General features: G+C 40.5%; 1 protein-coding gene across 6 annotated transcripts in view; it reads left to right on the top strand.

Moving 5' to 3' along the window:
• The window catches only part of TULP4 (TUB like protein 4), a 156,265-nt gene that overhangs the window by 127,750 nt on the left and 16,010 nt on the right, over positions 1–12,505 (top strand). For all 6 annotated transcript variants that reach the window (XM_069010587.1, XM_069010583.1, XM_069010582.1 and 3 more), the window contains exons 8-12: positions 5,115–5,339; positions 7,512–7,746; positions 8,236–8,380; positions 9,840–9,984; positions 11,239–11,332. In XM_069010587.1, coding sequence (XP_068866688.1) covers positions 5,115–5,339; positions 7,512–7,746; positions 8,236–8,380; positions 9,840–9,984; positions 11,239–11,332 — 844 coding nt within the window. The remainder of the gene's footprint in view (positions 1–5,114; positions 5,340–7,511; positions 7,747–8,235; positions 8,381–9,839; positions 9,985–11,238; positions 11,333–12,505) is intronic.

The raw sequence follows: 12,505 nt of genomic DNA, 5'->3' as shown, positions 1-12,505 counted from the left end.
CCTCTATACACCTTTAATTCTACAGTAAATTTACATTAGCTTATGATTTTATATCACTGTGTAACTGGTGTGAGGACGGATTAAATCTCGAGTGCACTGAAGGACGATGAGAGTGAACTAAGCTTCACATGTGATATAGACAAGATTAAATGTGAAAAACCTGTGTTTATCAGTGTAGTGTTTTTAAACCTAATTCAAAGTGGTGTACCACAGACTAAATCTTTATAGAAGAAATTTCCAGAAGTCTTTGAGAAGGCAACCAACTTGCTATTGACCTACTGCTGTCAGCATTTCACAGACTGCTTCTCTGCTGGAAATGTCCCAGCATCTAAATGAATATATTTAAGATTACATGATCCTGCAGAAACCCAGTAGTTCTGTAAAGGCTAGAGAAGGAAGGTGATATTTTAGGTTTAATTCAGATCAAAAGGTTCTGAAAGAAGAGGGTGCTTTTTATGTTATTCAGCTGAGCAGACCTTGCTTACTTTTCTTCATTTATTTCACACAGTGTGTTCAGATTTGTTGCATCTGAATTAATGTTGCCTTTAATTTATATTGCCTGAAATAAATTTTATTTAGTTGATATAGGATGACCACAAAGCTTCAAGAAGAGTATATTTTCTTAAAAAAAATAAAGGAAAAAAAGCAACAGTTTAGAACTAACTGATGAAACTTGCTTTAGGATAGCAATAAGGACCTTGGTGTTCTTTATATAGGCCATAGGATCATCTCTGCTGCAGAAATGGATTTTGAGCAGCACTGGAAAATGAAGACACTTTTCTAAGGAAATCTTTCTATTAAAATGGAGTCTTGTTCTGTTGACTTCTTAAAAAAATACTATAGAAATAGAGAGGATATAAGAAACAGCTGCAAATCAAATAAGAGTTTATTACATCAAAAATCATATCAGGCCATAGCAGTGTGATTTCTCACCATTTTTCATCATCAGTTTCTAGCAGTTAATATTTTTCCCACTGTAAATATGAGGAGCAGAAGAATGAAGGAGTGTTAGGTTGCTTTCCCACAGCCATCCATGAATGCTGTGGCAGTACAGAGGTGTGCACACACAACTCACAAGAGCCAGGTGGGCACTGCAGCCATTGCACCTTTCAGCTTGGCTCTGAGAGGGAAGAGTGTTCATCTCCACATCAGCAGTCTGGAGTGAGAGCAAGCAGGCAGCATACTCATGCATATCCTTACACTGGATACTATTTTGCAGTTGTGTTCTTTCTCCTGAGAGAAGTCCTGTTAGTTTCTGGGTTTTCTGTCCTGGAATACTATTTTTATTTCATTACCAGCGGGAGTCCCAGTGCCAATAAACAAGGGATTAGTTCAAGCAGCAGGCAGACCCCATGGCTCAGGATTTCTGAGCTCAAGGCAGGCAGCAAGAATCAGCTAGAACAGTGTTTGCATTGACTGAACTGCATACAAGTGATGGAATGTATATGAATTGTGTTCTCTTCTGTAAGAGAGATGGTAGAGTGACTTACAAGAAGCAACCACAGAGCTTTGAGCAGGAATATCCGTTCCTGCACACTTTTCTAAGTGGAATCAACATCCCAGCTGGAGGTACAGATTTGAGTCGCTGTAGCTCACTTTCAAGCCCACTTGGAAAGAAATGGCAAAAGAGCTCCTTGTTGGCCACCTGTTGTGTTTTCAGTCAGTATTTCTCCTGATAAAGCATCTTTTTTTTTTTTGTCTTTTAGACAATGACTTTTAATATATAACTGTCATAGAGCTGCATGTTTGTATTTAAACCCTGGAATTCATTCAGGTATTTACAGGTTATGCTGATATTTTTCAAAACCTGATGCTATTTTTATATGCAAAGTGAGATTAGAAATTCTCATGTTATATTTGTAGCTGCATTTCTTTGTTCCTAGCAGAAAAAAAACCCCAACTGTGCAAACATGGAAAATAAAATTCTCCTGTTCTAGAGTCTGCTTGTTCATTTTGTAACAGGTGCAATTTGGGTACAACAACTTTTGTCCTTCCTTGTTTTGCTAAAACAGTGCAAATAAGTGGATGTTTTATGAGGAGCAATACTTTTGTGTTGGTTGTTGGAGGTCAATGTTTTTTCTCAGTAGAGTTTGAAAAGAAATCTGTGGCCAGCTCGTAACTGACTTACTGCAGTAATTGATTCATATCCCTTGTCCAGCAAGGGAAAGAGTAGGAAGCATCGTTATGGAAAAATATTATTGGAGCAGTACTTTAAAGGTCAGGTCAGATCTGGCATTTGGGTGATCTTTTATTTCTCCAAGCCTGTAATGACAGGCTAATTTTCCCTGAAGCTCATCTGAAGTCTTAGCCTCTCACTGTAAATTAAGTGTTGCTGAATACTAGGCTGGAGGAGCACTGAGGGTCTGACCATTTCAGAGAAAGGAAGGCAAGGTGTGTCTGGTGGCATGGTGCAAGTGCACTTTGTTGAGGTTGAAAATATTAAAACATACGAGGTGTGTGGGGAGAATAATTGTACAAATGGAAGAGTAGAAATATCATTATTTAAAAACAGTACAGCACTTGTAAGTATTGTGTGTGTTTAAATATGCACTCATATTGTTTGCACATTCATAAACAGAATATAAGAGCATCACACGTTGAGAAGTTTAGAGGGTGACTTAACTGTGGTTGCCTGTTGGAAAACTGTAATGAAGTTTTCAACTTCTGACTTTCTACTCTTTGGAGCTCCACAGTGTTGTGTTGCCAGAGGTCCCACCCCATGTTTCAAAGCTTCTGAAAAACCTTTGCCTTGAGACCATGTTAAAGATTGCAAAGGTTCTTGCACTGGTACTGTCTGCACCTCCGACATTCTCTGCATGCAGCAGTAACCTGAGGAAAGAGGTGATTTTATTTGATTCTATTTGGATGAAGAATGTCCTACCTGGGTGTGATATATTGGGTTATAATAGCTGCAACACTAGACATCATGTCTGGGTGTGCTGTATTGGATTATGATAGCTGGGTTATTAGACTTCTCTTCTGCCATTAAAGTCTATCCAATAAATAAACATTTATGTGCCAAGTCACATAGTTGTTTGTTCCCTCACTGTGTTTATAGGTAAGCTGCAGTTGAGGCAAGGTGAACAGCAGTATGCAGTTTGGATCCCACAGTAATGATCATGTACATAGTTCTGCCCATGCTGGGATTCAGCCCTTGGGGAAAATCAGGATCATTTCTACTAGTGCTGTTCTCAGGCTGTCATATAGTAGATGTGGCAGGTACCTACCTTGTGCCAGTGCCTTTTCAATTGTATTTTTTTTGTAAGCAGCTTGAACTGTCTCATTGCTGCCAGACAGTGTGAGGGCCGAGCCACACTCACAAATCATGAAAATACCAATCAGTAGGGGATACTTCATGTGATCTCTCATCAAATTTTAGGCTGTATCCCACAGATTATGGTTATGACAAGCCATGTAGAATTATTGATGCTACACAAAGGATTTCTCAATTCTTTTGAAGTTCTCCACTACAAAATGCATTTAGCATTTACTGTGAAAATCACAAGGTTCACATGTTGCTGCTTTCTATTTGCATATCAGTCAGCCTGAAGATTTGTGCATTCGTGGAGGTGTGTGTGTGGTATTGCCTAGATGTAATTAAAACGAAGCTCCTTCATTCCTCCTGCTTTAAAAACAGTCTTTTTCTTGAAATTTAAATCTAGGATAAGGTGACATAATAGGAAAGATCTCTTCTGTGAAAAAGTTTTTCATCCAAAGCTTTATCTTGATGATAAACATTGAAATAGTGCTGTGCCAGCTGCATTCTGCTTCATATCAGTCACATAAAAACATCTTTTCCCAGTTTCTCGCCTTTAAGCATCTTGAATTTGTAAATGGAAGGGAAGCTTTTTCCCCTGACTAGATGATTAACTTCTGGGCTGATCTAACCCTGCGTTCTGGGTACCATACTGCTAATAGAGGAGTGAATAAAGGCTATTATTGGTGGTGCCTTAACCCACCAATCTTCTTGCTTGATGCATCTTGTGAAAAGCTATTCCAAAGATACCCTGACCTTTGAATAAATACAGTTCATAATTTAGATGAAAAACATGTTTGCTTAAACTTTTAAGTGTCACAGATTGTGAAAACAAGGAAGACCTTCACAGAAAGGAGTAAATCTTTTGTGATTCACTGATCTCAGCCTGCTGTATAGTATTCTTCATGGAATTAGAGTGTCATCTTCACTCCGTGTTGTTTATTTGCACAGATGGGATTGAAATACCACAGAGTATGTGTATATAAGCAAATACAGGTGCTTTGTAACACAGAAAGCAAGAGATGACAGGTGGATGCAAGTAATACTTAAGAAGGGCAAAAGTAATGATGACAGGGTTAGAAGAGGTCACAACAAACTGGTACTTTACATGGAAAGATGAGATTTAGAAGGAAAGTTTAGGGAGCTCCTTGCAAGCAGGAAATAAATGTCCTAAGCAGCATTATTTGAGTTGTTTATCATTATTCGGTTCCACATTGTGACATTTAGTACCAGTTGGCCCTCACTCTTTCTATTTTTACTGTCATGATTTAGACATTTCTGAGCGTAGACAAGACAAAAGGCCATTCTCTGTTGTGTTCCTGGTGCTCTTTCACAGTTCAGTTCCTCTGGGAATAGTTCAAAAGAGACACTGTGCTGCAGAAGACTTGGCGCAAGACAAGAAAGCTGATTTGGTTTTCTCCACTTGTTTTTAAGCGTCTCTGGGCATATAATTTAACTTCTGAGTTGTAAAACATGAGCTGTTTCCAGTGGATGAGGACTGATTAGATGACTGAATAAATCATTTGGATAGGGCATCAAAAGATCCTGCTTCTCAACACCCTGTGTCTTTAAGGTCACGTATCCTATCTAGGTACTGAATTTGGTAGCTGATTCCTTGTGTGAAGAGCTTTAAGCATTCTGATCAAAAGCACTGAATAAACATCAACTGCTGTTTTTGATGATTTCAGATGTGCACATTCTTCTTCTGTGGGCAGCGGTGGGCACTTTTAAGTTTCTGGAAGACTTAGGGTAATGTGATTGGTGCTGAATTCATGTGATCACTTGCTGTGCAGCCACCTTGGCGAAAGATCTTTTACACAAAATCTTTTGAAGTTGTACCCTTTTGCTCTTCATGCAGCGTCCCATCATCTCGATCTGTTGGGGTCACAGGGATTCCCGCCTGCTGATGGCTTCTGGGCCCGCGCTGTACGTTGTCAGAGTGGAGCACAGGGTCTCCAGTCTGCAGCTGCTGTGCCAGCAGACCATCGCCAGCTGTCTGCGGGATGACAAGGACATCAGCAAGCTGACCCTGCCCCCTCGGCTCTGCTCGTACCTCACCACTGCCTTTATACCAACAATCAAGGTAAAAAGAAACAAATGTGTGTATTGTGGAGAGGAAAGTGTTCCCAGATTCCTGCCCCTCCATGGTGCTCCTAAGTGGCAGTGGCTAAATTATAAGATTTTATCATTTTAAAAGCTCTCCTGTCCTCTTCAAGACCCCACTGATGCATTTGGTGCCTATTAAAAATCTGAAAAGAAGGCTTACACATGCTGATCTGCATTATTCCATGGAGATGGCCTTTCCAAGTACATTACAAGGGTAAAATATGCTGGTGACTCACAAAGACTTCTGAAGAAGCTCACGCTGGTGATAATACTGTGTCATGGTTACAGGAGGGATTCAAGGGATAAAACTGTTGCCTCTCTACATGTAATGAGTGCTTATATTTCCAGGAAGATTAGACTTAGGACCTGGGGCTGCCTAAACATTTCTAGTAACAGTGAGTTCTGCTAAATCTTACTGCTCCAACAATGCTATGGAAAAATGACCCAGATATCACACCTTTTCCTGTTCTATGAGCAGAATCATCTGCACAACCCATTTGTTTCATGGTTTTGCCCTCAGTATCATCTTGGGATTTCCAAGCTGTTTATCACAGCCTATAAAGCAGAGCATTAGCTGGTAAATGCTCAACATTCAAACATACATTTTTGTGATTTTTTGTGTATGTGTTGCAGTAGTCTCTTGAGCCAGAGGTCCTTGTTAAAACAATGCAGAGCTAGAACAACTAATTTGAAATCAGTGGGGCTGGCCCAGCTTAAATGAGAACAAATTATGCCTACAAAGTAATAATTCAGCATGGTTCCATTTGGGTACTGCTAATCAGAGCAGTTTGTGCAACTGTAAATAATTCCATTTATCAGAGAACAATAAATGCCTTGCTGTAACCATAACTCCTGGATCTCCAAAGATGCAGAGCATTTATCAGACTAGCGGTCTCTAGTTCTTTCCGTCCTTCTCCCCAGGATGCTTTCCATGTTGTTCCAGAGCCACCCCTCTCTAGAGCATCAGTGACAATTTCCTGGCTGTCAGAGAAGGCAGGGGAGGGGATGGGATGGGCTGGATCTTCAGGCAGCAGTTGGCTGTAGCAAGGCTGGGAGCCCTGGTGGGGATCAGAGAGCAGTTCAGGGGCACATCGTTGCCAACAGCCCTTGTGTCACCTCCTAGAGGGGATGCTGGGGTGTGGAGCAGTTGTGGGGCTGCGTAGCTGAGAGGCGGAAGCGGGGATCCTAGAAGCCACGTGCCTGTCCTGTTTCATGGGTGTTTCTGGTGTGTTTCTGGAGCCTCCTCTGCACATACACTTTACCCTGGCTCGTCCCCAGTCACCCACTCAACCTATGTTGTCAGCCATACCTTTGGTGCTAGGCAAGGCACCCTCTTCCCTGTGTGCATTCCTCTTCCCCCGCCAGCTTGCAGACTGCACTCACTCCTTGGCCCATACCAATTTGCCAGGTTAAGGAAGCTTATTTTTTCCCTTTTTTTACTATACTTTCATTTTGAAAGAAACTCCATTGACTTCTACACATTAATAGTATTTGTGTCATACAGGCTAAATTGTCCTAGACAAAAGCAGTCCTACTGCTTTAGGATTGAGTTTGTGATGGATTAATACAGTGTGCTGGCAAGCAGAGCAAAGTAACCCACCCTGAGCTTTGTGCTTGTATTTCTCGACATGGCACACAAATAGGCCCTCAAATAGGATGGGATATATGCTTGGAAGTGATACAAGAAGTTCAAGCTTCTTTCAGAGCTGACAGCATTGTAGCATATTGACATAGCATATACCAGTACTAACCAGGAATGGGATCTGAGTGTCCAGGTTCACTTGGAGAGCCTGCAGGAGACAAGATACTCTGATACTTGACTTGACCCCATTAACCAAGTTCAGAAAGAAGTTTCTGATAAGAGCTGGAACTTGAAGATGGGTTGTTGTCTAATTAAATGCCCTGACCACAGGTTCAATCTTCCTTTTTGATGTGACTAGTTTTAGTTTTCGTTTTCTGTGTACAACTACTTTTGATCTAACTAAATAGTACACAGTGCATGTGTGTCCTGCATAACTCCCAAAGTAACCTGCCAAATTACAGTTGGGTTCAAGTTCAGTTAGTTGTGTTGGGATTAGGTCACCACAGAGAAAAACCCTAACCAATAACCTATAGGAAACTTTCTCTTTCCTTCCTCTGTTTAATTAAGCCTCCAATCCCAGACCCAAACAATATGAGAGATTTTGTCAGCTACCCAACAGCTGGCAATGAACGGCTTCACTGCACGATGAAGCGGACAGAAGATGACCCAGAGGTCGGTGGTCCATGTTATACTCTGTACTTGGAATACCTTGGGGGACTGGTGCCCATCCTGAAAGGACGTCGTATCAGCAAGTTGCGGCCAGAGTTTGTCATCATGGATCCTAAAACAGACGGAAAAGCAGGTAGAATTGAATTGTTGCTCTGTATAAAAATGATCTGGCAATACTTTGGATACTAAATCCTCAAGGGTTTTAAAACATATATATATGCAACATGGATGGTGGCGTCTGGTATTTTTTTCTAATGTGAAAAAAATCTTTAGTGTGACCTAGAAGCTTCTGAAATTATACCCTGCTGCCTCCTGTTTTACAAAGAGAACTTCTTGTATTCTGAGTACTGGAAAATAGATTGCTAATTAGCAGAAAATATTCTTTCATCTCAATTTTGAAGTCAATTGAATGCTATTCATCCCTCTGAATCATGTTCACTTGAGTTCAAACCATTGGAAATTTGGAGTTTGAAGGCAGAGCAAAGAACATTTAATTTTTCTCTGCAAAGTTTTATTCCAACTGCTGCCTGTGGATCGGGTTTATGCTTCTGATGACTGAGAGTTATAATTTATACCAGTTTTCTGAAGCAGCACTTAAATTTTCTGGGGCCTGTCTTGATAGATGAAATCTATGGAAACAGCTTGATTTCCACTGTGATTGACAGCTGCAACTGCTCTGACTCCAGCGATATCGAACTCAGTGATGACTGGGCAGCAAAGAAATCTCCAAAAATCAGTCGAGCTAGCAAATCACCTAAACTCCCCAGGTAATAACGTCTTGGATATTTCTTCTTCTTTTTCCCCAAGTGGCCTCTCTTTCTCCCTTCCTCCCCTTCCCTCTCTTGATGCCTTGTAAAATTAAAAGTAAACTCATTTGGCCACATAGGAGTTCTCTGTAAGATTGGAGTCCTCTACAGTGTGCAGTTCTGGGGTGATTTCAGAGATTGGTATAGAGCTAGACTTTGGGGAAAATTTCTGGGACAAAATGTAATGGGAAACAATAGAGCACAATTTTTCCCCAGACAGTCTCAAAGAAAGATTTTATAAACTCTCTCACCTTTTCTTTTGCCTTTCTTGCCACAGTGGGCTGTATTTTGTCCTTCAAACAGACTGTTTTTACCCCCTCAGTCCTTAGAGTTCCTGGTCTAGTTAAAACCTTTATTTCCTCAGGAATATTTTCAAAGTCATATGTCCATGCATAGGTGGCACGGATGCTGTGGTGGCCTTGCAGGGGAACCTCAACAGACAGACCCCCCCTAAACACTGCATTGACGAGGTTCTGTAGCAGTATGCAGAAGGAGCTTCTAAGCTATTAATTTGTCTGGTGGTTTTCCTGACAGCTCTTCATTATATTCATTATGTGTGTAGACAGAATCCCCCAAACCTGCACGGAGCCTCACTGATGTCTGTGATGTCCCTCATAGATGACATCTACCTGCCATCTTCATATTATGGGATTGAGGGCCTGTTGCCTTCCAGCTGTGGTTGACACTTTTCCAAAAACCTTGTACTGTGAGCTTGCCGTTGTATGAGGCAGGGCAAATTCATCCTTTTACATGTGAATGCAGTGTTTGAAATACCAACATTTTACTTTCATAGTACTTACTTGGCAAAAGAACCATCAATTCCTGAGTCTTAAACTGCAGGGCCTCAGGGAAAAACAACCATCTTGCACCCTTGGTTTTCTAAGAACATGATTTTGAAATGTAACTTTTGTTTGTTACATTTCTGCCAGTGAGCTCTTTAGGTGCTTGAGCTTGTATTCTTGGCCTCCCTTGTATAGTGGGAGGTAGAAATAACTTTTGGCTTAGGGTAGGAGCACTGACAACATTTGCAGAGCCTTGGTTTGCCGTACTAATGTGAAAATCTGTCAGCTGAGGCGTCATGTTCTCATTTCATGAGACTTTGCTCAAAGTTTGCATAGCTGAAATAATTCATCCCTACACCTATTAGGGATTAGTGGAAGATATATTGTATCTGGTAGAACTGCTGTAAACTTTGTTAGATTAATTAGAAAGCATCCAGCATGAGTTACTGCAAGTGTGTCAGGTCTTTCTGTATCTTCAAATTTGACCCATAATTCTCCATCCTGTAGGCTCTCCAGTCCTTCTTAGTCACTTCGAGGACATCCTCCCAGTTGTCTTCTCACATCTTTCCAATCAAAGACATGAGTTTTGTGCATTTTAGCTTGCCCATTGTTGATTCTAAGCATTGCTTTACCTGCAGAATCAATATAGAAGCTCGCAAATCTCCAAAGATGTCACGAGCTGCGCAGGAGATCTCAAGGTCGCCAAGGTTACCAATAAGGAAACCCTCTATTGGTTCGCCAAGCCTGACACGAAGAGAGTTTCCTTTAGAAGATATTACTCAGGTATTGTGCACATTGTTACCATACCTGATTGAAATGCATTTCTTTCCAGAGGCAGCAGGTTGTGATAGAGATCCAATAACCACCAATAAAAGTTTTCATTAAGTTACAATAAGTGGATGGAAAAACTAGAGAATTGCGTCTTCCAGTTCAGTATTAATGTTCAAAAGTGCCAATGGAGTGTCAGGTGTTGTTTGGTAAATACCAGGACCACTTACCTTTGTCAGTGTGAATCCATGTGAGAGGTTTTATTCTAGGTGATGGTGTTGGCTCTTCAAAAGTGTATGTGAAAACACTTCATCAGTGTTCTCAGGCCTGTCCTAACACCACCATAATTCTCTGCTTTGCTAGGGATTGCAGAGGTAAGGAAATGTTTGCTTCAGAGGACCACATGTTCTGTTTCATAATTAACATGAAACAGTCTTAATTGGAAGGAAGGAAAGGAATTACCCCTTTGCACTCTTTGTGGTGTTCCTGTCCTCTGCATAAATGAAACTTAGCAGGCTGTCGAACTGTCTGGGTTGTATATTTTATTAATAACAGCCTGTGTTCCTTTAATTTTCTTTTGTTTGGTTTGGTTTTTTCTGCTCTCTTGTTTCACTTTTTCGTTTTTATGAAAACTTCTAGAACAGTTACATGGAGATAGGACCAACAGCCCTTTGAATAAAGCAGAAGACCTGAGGCTTAGATCCTGCTCCTAATACAGGCAGCATAACTCCTGGCCTTTGAGAAAAATCTACTGGGCTTTCAGACCCATAATATGTGTACCATGGAAGCAGTGGTTTGGGAAGTTGCTTTAGGAACTCCAGGGGAATATATGTTTCTTGTTTTGAGTAATCAATTTTTGTTTTGTTTATTGTTCCATAAAGTGATTCATGAGCATAGAACCAATGGGCAGGGTGTATCACTCTCTGAAATACAGAACAGCCATGGTCCTGCTGGGCAGGAGCAGCAAGTGCCAGGAAACAGACCTGTTCTCACTAAGCAGGCATCGTGTTGTTCAGATCTTCAATAGCTTTAATCACCCTGTGGCTGTTGCATACATCACTTCTGATGGTGTTTAGATATCGGAATGAGGCTTCTTAATGACTGGGTAAAACCATTGCTACATAGGCACTTTAGGCTGTTTCAATACAATAAAAACAAGAGAAGCTGAAATTGCATTATCGCGTGGAATACCTTGATTGCTCTGCAGATTTTTATTAGAGCTTGACACAGATTTTATCAGGTAAAAATGATCTTGTTTTTGTTTTGCAGCACAACTACCTTGCTCAGGTCACATCTAATATCTGGGGAACCAAATTCAAAATTGTGGGCTTGGCTGCTTTCCTACCAACTAACCTTGGTGCAGGTAAAAGTAAACTCTGTTGATTTTTTTGCACGTCAAATTCTTTCTAACAAACAACAAACTTATGCCATGAGATTTTTTGTAAGTGATCAAAAGGCTTCTTTAACAAAGCACTTATTTTTGTGGACAGTGGGAATTAGATTTTATTAAATTCACTGTAACTAAAGGAGATTAAAATCTATAAATACAATAATGAGATGGTCAATAAAATGCTAGAAGTCTCACCTGTAATAAAATGGTAAATTAACATTTGAGTCCAGACCTATATTTTTACAGTTTGTTTGAACAAAACCCACACAAATAAAAAAAAGGTTTTGCAAGAGTACTATAAAAAGAATAGTTTTTAAGTTACTGCAATAGAAGTATTTTTTAAAGTCTGATTTTTATAGTTATTTAGCTACAAATTATACAAAAAAAAGCTGTTACAGCCTCATGCTCAAGATTCTTCAAGTCAGTGCAAAGCCTCATCACATGGTTCTCCTTCTGAGGCATCAGTAATCTGGTAGCCTTCATTAAAAGCAGCAGCTGTCTATCAGCCTTTTTCTGGGTAGGCCAGTTCTACTCTGATAGTCCTGTTGGAAGGAGGAAGGCTGGGTGAGGAACAGGGTACTGCCTAGCAGAACTGAGCTCTGAACTGAAATGTTAACACAAGCCTAGCAGTTTAATGAGCTCTTTAGGAAACTTATTTTGTCCTGGGTTGCCTTACATAGTTGGGTCAGGAGTACATAAAGATGCCCTGGATGCAGAATTAGATGGATACCTTTTGTGGCTATATGGACTGCTAGCAGCAATTGAATGACCACAGGTCATTCTAATTCTCTCACTGCCCGTGGCAGATAGGAAAGGATGTAAGTGTAGAGTAAATGTATAGTGATACTTCTTTCAAATGTTCTTCCAGTCTCCAGTGGTTTGGGTCCCAGGGACTTCCTGAGCCCAGTGGGATTTCTCTGTATCTAGTAATCATCAGCAGATATCCTTCCTGAGAGCTTTCCAGTTTTCCCCTGAAGTCATAGAAGTCGGTAGTTTCCTGTGGTGAAAAGTTCCAAAAGTAGAATGGAAAAAGTGTTCTCTTTCCACAAAAATCGATGCAAATACAAGATGAAATAATTAATTATTTAATTACAGGGAGGCTGCTTCCGTTTAAAGAGAAATAGCTGAAAGCAACAATCTCTTTTA

The sequence above is a fragment of the Aphelocoma coerulescens genome, chromosome 3, assembly GCF_041296385.1.
Source record: "Aphelocoma coerulescens isolate FSJ_1873_10779 chromosome 3, UR_Acoe_1.0, whole genome shotgun sequence".
Classification (NCBI taxonomy): domain Eukaryota; kingdom Metazoa; phylum Chordata; class Aves; order Passeriformes; family Corvidae; genus Aphelocoma; species Aphelocoma coerulescens.
Note: the sequence above shows the minus strand (reverse complement) of the source record. Positions and strands in the feature narration are given on the sequence as shown.